The sequence below is a fragment of the Cannabis sativa genome, unplaced genomic scaffold (assembly GCF_029168945.1).
Source record: "Cannabis sativa cultivar Pink pepper isolate KNU-18-1 unplaced genomic scaffold, ASM2916894v1 Contig3, whole genome shotgun sequence".
Classification (NCBI taxonomy): Eukaryota; Viridiplantae; Streptophyta; class Magnoliopsida; order Rosales; family Cannabaceae; genus Cannabis; species Cannabis sativa.
In genome coordinates, this window is record NW_026870039.1 from 403,772 (window position 1) to 418,075 (window position 14,304).

At 30.8% G+C, this 14,304-nt stretch overlaps 1 protein-coding gene across 2 annotated transcripts; it reads left to right on the forward strand.

Annotated features, from left to right (window-relative positions):
- The first annotated feature begins 1,684 nt into the window (after positions 1 to 1,684).
- LOC133028919 (uncharacterized) lies at positions 1,685 to 4,141 on the forward strand. 2 transcript variants are annotated; one of them, XM_061107885.1, is made up of 2 exons: positions 1,685 to 3,183; positions 3,912 to 4,141. In XM_061107885.1, the coding sequence occupies exons 1-2, from the start codon at positions 2,950 to 2,952 to the stop codon at positions 4,005 to 4,007; spliced, it is 330 nt and encodes a 109-aa protein (XP_060963868.1). In that variant the 5' UTR covers positions 1,685 to 2,949; the 3' UTR covers positions 4,008 to 4,141. The 2 variants fall into 2 exon arrangements, with proteins under 2 accessions (XP_060963868.1, XP_060963869.1); XM_061107886.1 differs by having other exon boundaries at positions 1,895 to 3,183; positions 3,956 to 4,141.
- The last annotated feature ends 10,163 nt before the right edge of the window (positions 4,142 to 14,304 follow it).

Genomic DNA, 14,304 nt, shown 5'->3' on the forward strand with positions numbered 1-14,304 from the left:
GATATCTCTAAACCTATTTGTACCCTGATAGGTAAGACGTCCTATAAAATGCTGAGAAATTGGACGTTTAAGTTCAGGAGCCATCTGCAAAATTGTAAGAAATTTCGTTAAAAATAATAATAAAAAAAAGAATGAATATCGTAACATGTATCGCAAATATGTCATGAATCATCGCAAAATAGAATTACAGATACGTGGCCTAGTGTTTAGCGATATTTCACGACATGTTGGCGGCATATCTTGCGATACAATTAATGATGTATAATGACAATATTATCATGGGATATTTCATCCAACGTCGCCAATCATATCACAATACATCGTGAAACTATCACTAAACAACTAAAATTTAAAAAGGCACATCTGACCAAAAAGAACTCGTAAACACGTCGCAACATGTTGTGAAACATCGCTAATAGAAAAAACTACCATAACATTTTGAAAAGAAATCAAAATATGTCACGAACAATATCGCGACATGTCAATAATTGACTGAAAACTCAAAACTCGAACAGGCGTCAGTGAAATTCAAACAAAAATACAAAAATTGAACCTAAAACAAACAAATTTCCTTACGATGAAGCATAAACAAAAAAAAAACCTAAAAACCCATTTAAAATTTAAAAAAATTTAAAAAAAAATATTTTTTTTTTGCAATTTTAGATGTGTGTTTGGAGTTTCACGATTTTAAATTTGGTTTCACGATATCGATCTGGGTCTGGGCTTGGGGTTTCGTCAAATGTGGTGGTTTTGTTGGGCTCGTTGGGTTTCATCGATGTTGCATCCGGTGGTGGCAAATGGTTGTGGCAATCGGGTTGGTGTGGGTTTAGGGAGTTAGAGAAAGATAGATAAACGAGAGAATGAGAGTTAGAGGGAGAGTGAGAGTTTCAAATAGGGAGGGTATTATTGGAATTAAGGGTTTTTAGAGTATTAAATTCTTATATTGTTTGGGATAGAATATTAAAAGACCTTATGCTTATTTTAAGCATGTATTAAAAAATTTCCCTTTAGTAACTAATTGAACAAACATAATTAATAATTAAATGTAGTTTAAAATAAAATTAATTTTGATGAATATTTTATAAGAAAATAAAATATATTAATAAATAAAATAAAATTATGTTAGTATCAAGTTATAAGTAATTTATTATTATTTTTAATTTATTTTTATATTAATCACAACTGTTTAATAATAATCAAATGACTAAAAATAAATCTAACCATTATAGTTAAAATAAAATTAATCTTAATTAATAATTTTTTAAAAATAAAATAGAATCAGGTTAGTATCAAGTTATAATAATTTATTATTATTTTTAATTAACTTTTACATTTATCCATTCAGTAATGATCCAATGATTAAAAGTAAATGTAATCATCATGGTTACATATTTGATGTAACCATTAAAACTTCTTTCATATATAGTAGAATCTCTATCCAAGAATACACTTGAAACTAAGTAAATTATATTCTAATTGAAAGGTTATAACTAAATAGAGTTTTCAAAACACCAAAAATATTAATGTAACAATAATAACAATAAACTATCCTTAATATTACATTATAATAGAATTATTTTTGAGTAAATATAATATTTATACATGTATTATAATTTTTTTTAAAAAAAAAAATATTAATTTTACATAAATAAATTTATATTAAATATATATTTTATTGAGATGTAATTATTTTTATATAAAAGTATACTTTATTCATATGAGACTTAGAAAATGTATTTATTTTTATTTATAAGTGACTTAAATTGAGATTTAATTTTTTTATAATAAATTTGAGATTATTTTATTGAATAGATTATTATTAAATAGAACTTCTATTGTATATATATAATATTAATTATAGTATTTCTTGTGTAGAGGTGAACCATCAAACTAGGTAGGTGGATACCATATGTCATTTTCTCCTCTGCTACTACATCAAATATTGTAACTAATTTCCTTAAAATTTATGTATATATTGCAACTAAATTGAACTTTTGTTAATGTGAAAACTTTTGTTCCTAACTACTAAATTGAATTATTAATCATTTGTTTACAAGCCCAACAACTCCTACGTATGAACACAATACGGGTCTCGTTAAGCAATAATTGTGGATTGAATAATAACATTTACGTAGTCTATCCCTATTTATTATTTAGAACTAGTTAATACATAGGAACAGATCAACTTTACCAAAAAAAAAATCATAGGAACGGATCAAATAACTTCACCTGAGCACCACAACACGAGTCAATTTTTTTTTTTAAAAAAAATAGAAACAAAAATACTACTTATGATAGAAATTCTTCACAATTAATTTTTGAAAAGTTTTACAGAATATGCAGTTTTATTATTATAAAGAAAAATATCAACGTCTTTTTTTCTTCTGTTTTGTATCTTATTAGATATACCATGCATAGTAAATTGGGCTGGACTTTGCTTTGCTGCTCTTACTCCTGAGATGGAAATGGGCCTGGTCTATTAGAGTGGTAGAAACTAGTTGGGGTTTGATAGCTAGCTATATTTATATATGTTTTGAAAATGAATAATTAGATAAGACACTATTTTTTTCTGAATTTTTACATAAAATGTCATTTTTTTTTTGTTTTTCAACATTTATTCGGTACCATAATTTTAGTTTTCAATTTTACCATTTTTTTTAACTTTTTATACGGTTTTTTTTTTAAATAATTACATCATATACGGTTTTTGTTTTACTCATTTAATTGCCTACACGTTTCTCTCTAATATGTCAAATTTTAATCACTTCCATGCCATTTACCATTATCTAACTCACACTCCATATTATTATTATATTTTGACTTTCATATTCTACATCATTCTCATCTTCCTCTTCTTTTTCTTTTTGATCATGGAGTTCTTACCTTTTTTTTTTTTTTTTTTTTTTTTTTCTGCTTGTTGTTTCTTTGATTTTTCCTTGTTTTTGAGTAATGGTTGTTTCTCAATCTCGTTCAAGTTCATTGTCCCCTTCTCCTAAGAAACCCAAAAAAAAATCTATTAAAGAATCTAAACCCAAATTAGTTGTTCAAACTTCTTCAAAACCCTCTAAACATAAAACTAAAGTTGTGGCTTCTGCTGGTGAGCCTTCATCTGGTGATGCTAGGAAAGCTAAGAGGAAGAGGATTGATAATGATGATGATTTTGTTTCTATTCGTCCTAAAAAGGTATTTTTGATTTTTTTTTTTTTTTTCTTGTTGATCTGTTGTTTTCATGTTATTGTTCATTTTTTATTTGACTGTTATTTTGTTTGTTTATTATTTGTTTATTTCTTTAATTTTTTGGGTTTATGATTTTTTTCTATGTTGTTTTTATGTTGTGGGTTTCAATCTGATTGTTTTTCAACTTATTATTCTATGTTCTATGTTCTTAGTTTTTTTGTTTATTTTTTATTTTGTTCATATTTCTTCAATTCTATTCTAGGTTCTATATGTAGAGATTTTTTTTTTGTATTAAGTTTTTTTCAATGTGATTTTGTTCAATCTTTGCTAGAAATTTGTTTTTATATACATTGTGATTGTTTTCATATGATTTTGTTATTTTGTTGTTCAATTATATGTTTTTGATTGTTTTTTTTTTATTTTTAGGTTGTTCTGTTTATCTATTGTTCATTAGTTGTTCATTTGATGTAACAAGTTCCATATCCATTTTTAAATAATTTAATTTATATCCTCTGTTTTTTTTTTTTCTTTATATATTGTTGTTTTCTTGAGTTTATAACTTGTTTATTTTTTTTTTGTTAGTTATTTTTTTATTTATGCATAGTTTATTTATGTTTATTTTCATAGTTGTTGTAGTTTTTATGTTTAATTGATTTTACTATTTTGTTTTTTTAGTTATGGGATAATAAATTTTGTTGATTTTTCATTAAAATGTTGTTGAATTTTTGTTTAAGCAAGTTTTGTCGAGCATCAATGGCTGCTCTGTTTTCTTTTTCAGTCGGACGAGAATGCTTAAGGTGTTGAAGAAGTTGAAACCGTATTTTATGTAATTTAGATTACACTTACCGTATATAAGTTGTATTTTGGGGTGTAACCGTATTTTTGTTAAATTTTTCCTATTTTAGTGAAATTGTGAAAATTTCCCTTCTTTTTTATAAAAAAAAAATATATTTTTACGTTTAAAGATTTTTTTTATATATTTTTACAGTTTTTCATAAAAATAATACGAAAACAACAAGAAAACTACATGAAAATAACATCTAAATAATATCAAAACAACAACAAAAAATAACATACAAATAACAAAAAAGCAACAACAAATTAATAAGAGTACAACATAAAAGACCGTATTTTCTGTAAATAAAATAAAAAAAAATCATAAAAATATTTAAAATTACGTGAAATCTTATTTTTATAATTTTTTGTTGTTTTTGTGTATATGTGAAATGATCCCTTTTGGAAATTACACAAATACTTCCACACGGAAAAAAAATACAGAATCTAATTTTTTTTTTTTGGATCTTACAAAAATACTTATTATTTTGTTATTTTTATATTTTCATCAGTCACATTTTTATTTTTTTATTTTTAGAGTACTAATTTTTTAAAAAATATAGTATTAAAGTTTCAAAATTACAAAAATATAGTGCTTCAGTAAAATAAAAAAATAACTTAAAAACAACTCTAAAATAACTTAACAAACTGTTGACGCAGTTTTTCGTCAACTGATCTAAGAAGATCGTAAAATATATAGAGGACTGCAATGAATTAAACTTGACTAATAAAACCGCAATAAATTAAATTAACACCAGAAATTTATATTAGTTCACTCCCCATATCGCGATGGTAATGGGTAGGGGTGTTCGCGGTGCGGGTGGTGCGGTTTTAACCATTTTTTCAAACCAACCCGCACATGCGGTTTTTCCAATTTTCCAAACCGCACCTGCACCGCAATACTAAAAAACCGCAAAAACCGCACCGCAAAAAAATGATGCGGTGCGGTGCGATTTTTGCGGTTTGAACTATCACAATTTTTTTTTTGAAATCATCGTAAAATAATTAAACTATCATTAATATAATTATTCCAAAACACTTAAGAAAATACAACAAACTTGAGACTAATAAAAGTTATAACAACAACAATAAGTCAATAATCTTTTTAAAGTTTCAACAACACACCTAAATCAAAATAACAAACTTGAAACTAATTAAATTCCAACAACAATATAAATGTACAACTAACATACTTACATCAATAGATTAAAAATAAAACAAACACAAACTTCCAACTCCAAATTTTAATACACATGTATGAGCTTGGGTTTGTTGCTAAGAAGAGAGGGTTTGTGAAGAGTTATGGATTTTGCCCTAAGATTTATAGGCTTGGGTTGGGCTCATATGTATGGGCGTAATAAAATAAATATAAAAATTGAAATTTTAAAAGATGCGGTGCGGTGCGGTTTGAATCGCGGTTTAATAATTCAAAACCGCAAACCGCACCGCACCGCGCGGTTTGGGAAAAATTCAAACCGCAACCGCACCGCGAAGAATTTCAAACCGTATGTTTTTTGCGGTGCGGGCGGTTTGAGCGGTTTGAGCGATTTGATGTACACCCCTAGTAATGGGGCTATATCTACTTGTATTTTTATTGATTAGATCCAGCACACCACAGTTATGTTCTCAAGAGTGTGTGGACAATAATACAACAATGAATTTCTAGATAAAATTCGTATCGAGATTTATGAACGCAAGACTCATGGGAGACTTAATATTCACAAATCTGATCAATATTGGTGGTTGTATAGTTCTTGGGAACAATAAGCCAATAAAGTATAAAAAAGAGATGTGTATCATGGTGTTTGAGGTCTTAGTGTCGACTAAGTATGGTGGACTCAATGAAAAAGATGAAGAGTAAGTATGGTGTTCTTGGCTGTCGTCAAGTAGGTCTCAAAGAAGGGTTTCAAAAAAAGGATCCTCTACTTCAGTCTCTTACCTCTCATTATATAGGTTGTAGGGTTTGTAAGTAATCCCTCACATGTAGGGGTGTCTTACTAACAAATCTCGTATATCATCTTTTTTAATGAAAAAAAATGACAAGAAAATAAATATCTATAAAAATCTCATTGTTTCTTGGCCAAAATCCCACAAACATTGGGAAATGATTATTTTCGGTTGAGGATTTACCAATTTAAAATGGGGTGACAAGGGATGTCACCTCTCAGCTAGGACTTCATGATATTAGTGATGAGTATTGAAACCATGTGATTTGGGATGTCAGTGTTCGCATATAATGTCACATGGGTTGTGGTAGTGTCCTCCAACACCCCTCACTTAACTACACTATTCAATTCCCGAGTAAAATATACCAAACTCTCTTGTGAGCTAATTTTGGACTCGATAACTTCAGAATTGAGCTATAACTATCAAAAACACTTAGATCCATGTTGAAATTATCTTTCCAATGCAAGTTCAACCAAGCCATTTGGATAAAAATTGAGAGAGTTATGCTCATTTTACTGAAGGTAGTTTATGTTGTCTTGTGCCAGTTGCGAGCACTGACATGGCCAAATGGCAGTGCTCGGCCATGCATGTTCTTGTTGGAAATATTTTACCAGGATCTAGATTTACTACCAAGTATGTTTTATTAACATCCTAATATGAATTGTAAAACAATAAAATAAACACATAAGAGTTTAAGAAAACCTTACATTGGGTGCAGCGGAATATAATGACTCCTTCCATTCAGATCTCTAGCCCTTGATTCCTTTCTGTAGGAGAGCATTATCAAGATCTGAACCTGGATCTCTTTCTCTCCTTCTTGTTGGTTGAATTTTCCACAGTCTTACATACTATGATTGAGGTACCACTTGATGTGTGTGGGCACTACTCTATCACTCAAGGGAATTTCGAAAGTTTAGAGAGGAAAAGAGAGAGGGGTGGCATAGTTTTTTTCTGAAGGAAAAACAATGTGCAAAGTTATGAGTTTCCTGAAGCCAACACTTTCTATTTATAGAATGCCCTCTAGGTTTAGGTTAGAATTGTGTGGCATTAAAATAAAGAAAAATTAAAATGGTAAAAGCCTATGCATAGTGGGCGGCCCATATAAGGAAATTGGGCCTCACTTTGCAACTTTTCCATTTTGTTATTTCTCATTCTCATTTTCTCAAAAATGCCAATTTTCCAATTTAACCATTTAAATGCCAATTCTAATTATTTAATAACTTAAGAATAATTATTAAATAATATTGTCATTTAATATATTTATTAAGTTAGACATATAAAATATCTTAATTAATAAATAAACCTAGAATCTCTTTTCTTTACAATTTCGCCCTTGCTGAGTGAAAATTCATAAAGTAGACATAGTCTAACTTTTAGAATTGTAATTGATTAATTAAAATCAATTATCTGAGTCTTACAAGCAGTATGGTCTCAACTAGTATGGGGACCATGGGTCTATATAACCGAGCTTCCAATAAGTCGAATCGAATTTACCAAGTAAATTCCCTAACTTATTAATTCCTTATTGAATCCACTCTTAGAACTTGGAATCGCACTCTCAGTCATATAGAACGCTCTATATGTTCCACGATATAGATACGTCATTAGTTATCCATTGTTATAATCCTAATTTGATCAATGATCCTCTATATAGATGATTTACACTGTAAAGGGATTAAATTACCGTTACACTCTACAATGTATTTTATCCTTAAAACACTTAACCCTGTATAAATGATATTTCAGCTAAGTGAAATGAGTACTCCACCATTTATTTTCGTTTGGTTAAGCTCGAAGGAAATCATCCTTTACTTTCTATTCGCCAGATAGAAGCTATAGATTCCATATTTATGTTAGCACTCTCACTCAATTGCACTACCGTGTTCCCAAAATGTACGTATCACCCTGACCCAAAAGTAGGCTTAACTAACAAATCAAAGAACACGAATAACACTCTTGAGATTGAACCTAATCCTATCAGGATTAAGATCATTTGATCTAGGATCAACATGTGATATTGAATTGAATAGATATTACGGTAAGTTTTAATATATCTAATCAAAGTTCAATATCGGTCCCTTCCGATGTATACTCCATACATCTGATACTGGTAAACTTTGCCAATGTCCTGGAAAGGACATAACCCTTTTCCAAGGTGTAAGAATACCTATCGCTGATTATACCATGTCAGTCTAAATCCAGTGTTCTGACAAATCAGGGAATAAACTTTCGAACATATAATTAAGATTATATTCCACTGTGCTGACAACACTATAATCATTAACAAATTCATATGTTCTGGACTTAAATAGAATTCATACATTATATATATAATCATGAAATAAATCATGTGAACCATGCAACATAAAATGTTGTTTCTGATCTTTATTAATAAGTAAATCTGATTATATTGAAATGAGTTTTATTTAGGGCACAAAACCCAACAGTTCTCGGACCCCTAGGGGTGTGTTTTGACTTGTTTTTTGAGGGTGAGTCATATTTTGGGGGTCCTAAGATCCCAAAACCTTATTTTGACGTCTGAAATCCTAACGGGAGATCATTGCCACTAGTTGAAGCTGGAAAGTTGCAGTGGTCGTCGGCCATGGCTTGTGGGAAGCCATGGATGGTGTTTCTTGCTTATTTCAGCCATATGGATGATATAAAACTACTTTGGTCACATTAGTTATTGGTCAATTGCTTAGGAGAGCACTAACACCTTTTTTGCCAAAATAAGTGGTAGTGGTTGCATAAGGGACTTATGAAGCCTTGGGTGACTTTTCTCACTTGTATTTGATACATGGATATTGGAAATACAACTTGGCCAATGAAACTCCTTTCCTTGTGTAGTGCCCGATAGGGCTGAACATCGGGCGGGTTTACCGGGTTTCGGGTTGGCGGGTTTCGGGTTCACGGGTTTCGGGTTCAAAAAATTGAAACTGAACCCGGACCCGATAGGGCACAGGTTGGCGGGTTGGCGGGTTTCGGTTGGTCGGGTTTAGTGGGTTGGCAGGTTGACCCGGTCAACTCTTTAAAAAAATTAATTTTTTATTGAAATAATTATTTTTTTTATTTATTAAATTAAGCATATATAATATAATAATTTGTTCATAGTATCTACTATTGAAGAAAAAAGGCATTAATCAATCCAACCAACAAACAAATAACCTATTTATCAAAGATTCAAATCAAACTTCATATTCATGTTCATGAATCATGATAAAAGTGAAAACTAAAATATTTCAAAATACATCCATATCCAATATCCATAGTCCATAAAAATCTAAAGTCCATCTTATATATATAAAAACAGTAATAAAAAAAATATATAATATATTTATAAACCGAGTTGGCGGGCGGGTTCGCGGGTTCAACCCGAAACCCGGTACCCCTAAAATCTCAACCCGCCAACCCACCCAAAGGGTACCGGGTTGAACCCAACCCGCCCAAAACTTTTTTTTAAAAAAAAAAATTTGCGGGTTCACCAGTTTGGGTTTGGGCGGGTTGCTCGGGTTCAGGTCAAACTGTTGGAAATTATTTTACAAGGATCTTAGATCTACTCACAAGTATGTTGATTAACACCCTAAATATGAACTTTCTAAAACGGTGAAATAAACACATATAAAGTTTAGGAAACCTTACATTGGGTGCAGCGGAATAATATGACTCATTCCGTTCAGATATATAGCCCTTGATTCCTTTCTGTAGCAAAGCATTATCAATATCTGAACCTGGATCTCTTTCTCTGAATTTTTGATGCTGAAACCTCCTTCTTGCTGAAAGTCTTTCTTCACGATCTTCCTCACTATGATTGAGGTATCACTTGCTGTGTGTAGGCACTACTCATACACTAAGAATTTCGAAATCTCAATGAGGAAGAGAGAGAGAGTGGGTTCGGCCAAAGATAGGGAGAGAGAAGGCCCAGGTTTTTCTCTAAAGGAAAAATAGAAAATTTTAAGTGTAATTTTCCTGAAGCCTTCACTATCTATTTATAGCATTCCACTAGGGTTAGGTTTGAATTATTTGGCATTAAAATAATGAACATATCAGTTTAAATTCCCTACAAAAGTGGTCGGCCCTATTAAAGTGGATTTGGGCCTCACTTTTTGCAATTTTGCAGTTTTATCTTTTCTGCATCTGATTTTCTCAAAAACGCCAATTTTCTAATTCAACCATTTAAATGCCAATTCTAATTATTTAATAACTATAAATAATTATTAAATAATATTGTCATTTATCATATTTATTAATTGAACCATACAAAGTATCATAATTAACAAATATGCCCCTAAAACTCTTTCTTTACAATTTCGCCCTTACTTAGTGAAAAATTCACAAATAGACATAGTCTAATTTGAGAATTATAATTGATTAATCAAAACCAATTACATGAGTCTTACAAGCAATATTATCTCAACTAGTGCGGGGACCATGGGTCTATATAACCGAGCTTCCAATAAGTAGATCAAGAATTTATCACTAAAATTCTCTAACTTATTAATTCTTCGTTGAATCCACGCATAGAACTTAGAATTACACTCTCAGTATATAGAATGCTCTATATGTTCCACCATATAAATGCATCATTAGTTATCCATTGTTATAATCCTAATTTGACCAATGATCCTCTATATGAATGATCTACACTGTAAAGAGATTAGATTACCGTTACACCCTACAATGTATTTATTCCTTAAAACACTTGACCCCGTATAAATGATATTTCAGCTTATGTGAAATGAGTACTCCACCATTTATGTTCGTTTGGTCAAGCTCGAAGGAGATCATCCTTTGCTTACTATTCGCCAGATAGAAGCTATAGATTCCATGTTTATGCTAGCGCTCCCACTCAATTGCACTACCGTGTTCCCAAAATATACGTGTCACCCTGACCTAAAAGTAGGCTTAACTAACAAATCAAAGAACACGAATAGCCTTTCAAGATTGAGCCTAATCATAACAGGATTAAGATCATTTGATCTAGGATCAACTAGGCGATATTGACTTGAATAGATATTACGGTAAGTTTAATAAATCTAAGTCAAAGTTCAATATCGGTCCCTTCCGATGCATACTCCATGCATTCAACCTGAGCTTTACTTTAAGCAATGCTCTGGAAAGAACATAGCACTTCTCCAAATGCAAGTAAACTCTGTTGTAGATTATCATATCAGTAAAACCCTATGTCTGATAAATCTAGGAAACTTTATTCACATAGTCATGTTTACTTTCCAATGTGTTGACAGCACAATAAACAGGATCAAGTATGTGAAAAGGGTTTCAGATGAATTCATACATTATATACATATAATCATGAAATAAATCATGTGAACCATGCAACATTAAATGTTATTTCTGATCTATATTAATAAGTAAATCTGATTATATTGAAATGAGTTTTATTTAGGGCATAAAACCCAACAAACTCCCACTTGCACTAATATAAAACAAAAAGTGCGTTTCAAATAATCTCAACACCTCGATATACAAATCAAGTGTAGTAGTAGTAAACTCCTCGTAATAGGATCTGAAAGGTTGAATTAACCACAACCTTTTCTCCACTATTACTCTTCCTTAATCACAAAATCATTGATAATGTGAAATTCCTCTCTATATGTCTACTCTCTTGGGATACTGGATTCTATATCTTTGGCAACTACTTTTGGTTAATCAGGAAATTAACACTAGTAGTTTAAGGCAATTTGGAATGGTGCCAAAGATGTATAGAACTTTCCTTAGACTGAATAAGTACCTTTCCTGCAGTTTTAACTAGGGCTGTACAAAAAAATTTGTAAACCGCCTAAACCGAATAACCCGCCCAAACCGAACCGAAAAAACCGATAAAAATTACAAACCGAAATAACCCGAAGAAATTACAAACCGCCCAATCTGTTAATTGGGCGGGTTGAAAATAGGTCCAACCCGCCCAATTAAACCGACCAACCCGACCAACCCGATTTTGCACTTTTATTTTTTTTTTAAAACTTTTTAGTTTTTATTATATATAATATAAATGATTAAATATATAATAATATAAAGTTATATACTTAATTATTAGTTTTAAAGTCATATATATGGTATTGTACTTTGGTGGAATGTGATATTTTTAATTTATTTTTAAAATTTTAGTTAATTTTGACTTTAAAACTAAACAAAAAAAAAATTGGTCGGTTTGGGCGGGTTAACCCGACCAAACCGCCCAAACCGTTGGTCGGTTTACAGATTTTTTTTTAATAAGGCGGGTTGCACTTAAATTTTAGCAACCCGAACTTTAGATTGGGTTAGAAAATATATAGGATAAACCGCCCAAACCGACCGATGTACAGCCCTAGTTTTAACATTCAGTCCCTATCTGGTAGAGCTAGAGACTTCAGATAGGTTTTTACACTTCTCCAAAATCACTATTCCACCCCCAGAGTAATCACCATCTTATCAGAAAGATTTACTGGCACAAAGGCAAATTTCGAAATCTGATATGGTGTAGTCTAAGAGTTTTAAACACACCCTTATAGACTAACATATAGTTCCTCTTCTTTATCTTAAGATTTACTTGATTGTCTTCCAATGTTCATCTCCTGGATTAATATAATACCTACTCATTACTCCCACTCAACAGCAGGTGTCTGGTCTAAGGCATACAAAAACATATCTAAGACCTCTCACTGTTGATATAAGAAATTCTTTCATGGCTTTATCTTTTCTGGAATAGTTGAGACTTTTCCTTAGATAAATAAAATCTATGTCTAAGAAGTTGTGAAGCTTCTATAGATTGCCATTAGAAAGAAAATGCTTCAGCATCTTACTAAAGTAAGTTGCTTGCATTAGAGTAAGTAATTACCAGGTATACCACAAGCCATAGGTTTAGATAAACTCAAACCTATAATACTAGGAACAGGAAGTTTGTTAAGTCCATTGAATAGACTTATTAACTAAAATTTCCTTTTATGTCCTTGTAATAGAAAACTTTAGGTTATTCCATGTGAATGGATTAAACCATAGTTCTATTGGCTTTTCTTCTTAGTTTCTTATCTTAACAATCCATTACTTGTTTAGACTCACAATGGATATTAATCACTAGTGTCTCCCAAGTCATAAGAAGGTGAGTTCCTAGAAACTCTCCCAATACGACAAGGTACCATGAATTATGTCTAAGAAAACTAAATGGTATTGATCTCTTCGGTTGTGACAAGACAACAGAGACAGTGGGATCATCATATGTCAAATAAGATAATAGAACACTTTTGGAATCAAGAATTAAATATCTCCTTTATTTTCAGACTTAGTCATTATCTTAGAAAAGTAGTATTTGTTTAAATAAACACTTTCTTATCTATTGACTATGGGATGGTCCACCCCTAATCACTTAGAATAGCTAACAAACCATGGTTAATAGTTCTAGCTTTTCTTAAGATTTTGATTAGGTCATCCATGAATCTAGTAATAATTTACATTAAGTATACAACTATTACATCATTCTGAAATTGTATTACCATAGAAGGAATTAGGCAACGACTAATAACTAATCATCAACATGCAACTCGAAATTTCTGGGGAGGTAAGTTTGGATATAATTCAAAAATCAATTTAATGATCTTTGAACTGCATATCTACTAACTATTACTCCACCCCTATCAGTTCGCAAGATCTTTAACCACTTACCTTAATGATTTTAACCATTCCTAGAAATTAATGAAATTTTTCAAACATTTCAAATTTCTTGCTAAAAGGTATAATCTAGAGTTATCGTTTTAAGAATACAACGAAAAACTCATATCCACCCTTGAATGTACATCCATCTGCGAATGAGATGAACTACTTTCATTGGAAATAGGCATATTAACTCTTTGCAGAGATTGATCTTGTCAAATCCACTATGAACAAGATACAAATGCCATAGATTAAAAAAAAATGGTAGTGTCTTTTGATGACATAGGTTTAGTTACATCAAAGAGTTCTTAGAATACTGCAAGTGGATCCTGGTCACAGAATACCTAACTCATATTCCATACAGTTTGAATACATTAATAGAAGATGGATATTAAACACTTGAGAAAGTGTAACTGTATTGTATTCTGGAATTAGAAATATAGGAAAATTTCTGTTTGGAATCTAAAATTAAAGTCAAAGACTTAAATTTATACCAAATATAATGAGTAATTCTATCTTGGACCACCACTACTAATTTAACTCTAAGTCTGATTTGCCCATACAAGTAGGAGATTTCTAAGATTGAGGATTTATATCAATTGGGAATAGAATTTTGGGTTTATAATCATATGCGTCATTTAATTTCTTAAGAGAAAATATAGAATGACATGAAATGATTTATAGACCATTCATCCAATGATA

Excerpts from the sequence above, each read along its gene's own strand:
- LOC133028919 (XM_061107885.1), top strand. The coding sequence starts at position 2,950 with ATGGTTGTTTCTCAATCTCGTTCAAGTTCATTGTCCCCTTCTCCTAAG. Across the intron at positions 3,184-3,911 it reads TTTCTATTCGTCCTAAAAAG|CAAGTTTTGTCGAGCATCAA; the intron begins GTATTTTTGATT and ends TTTTTGTTTAAG.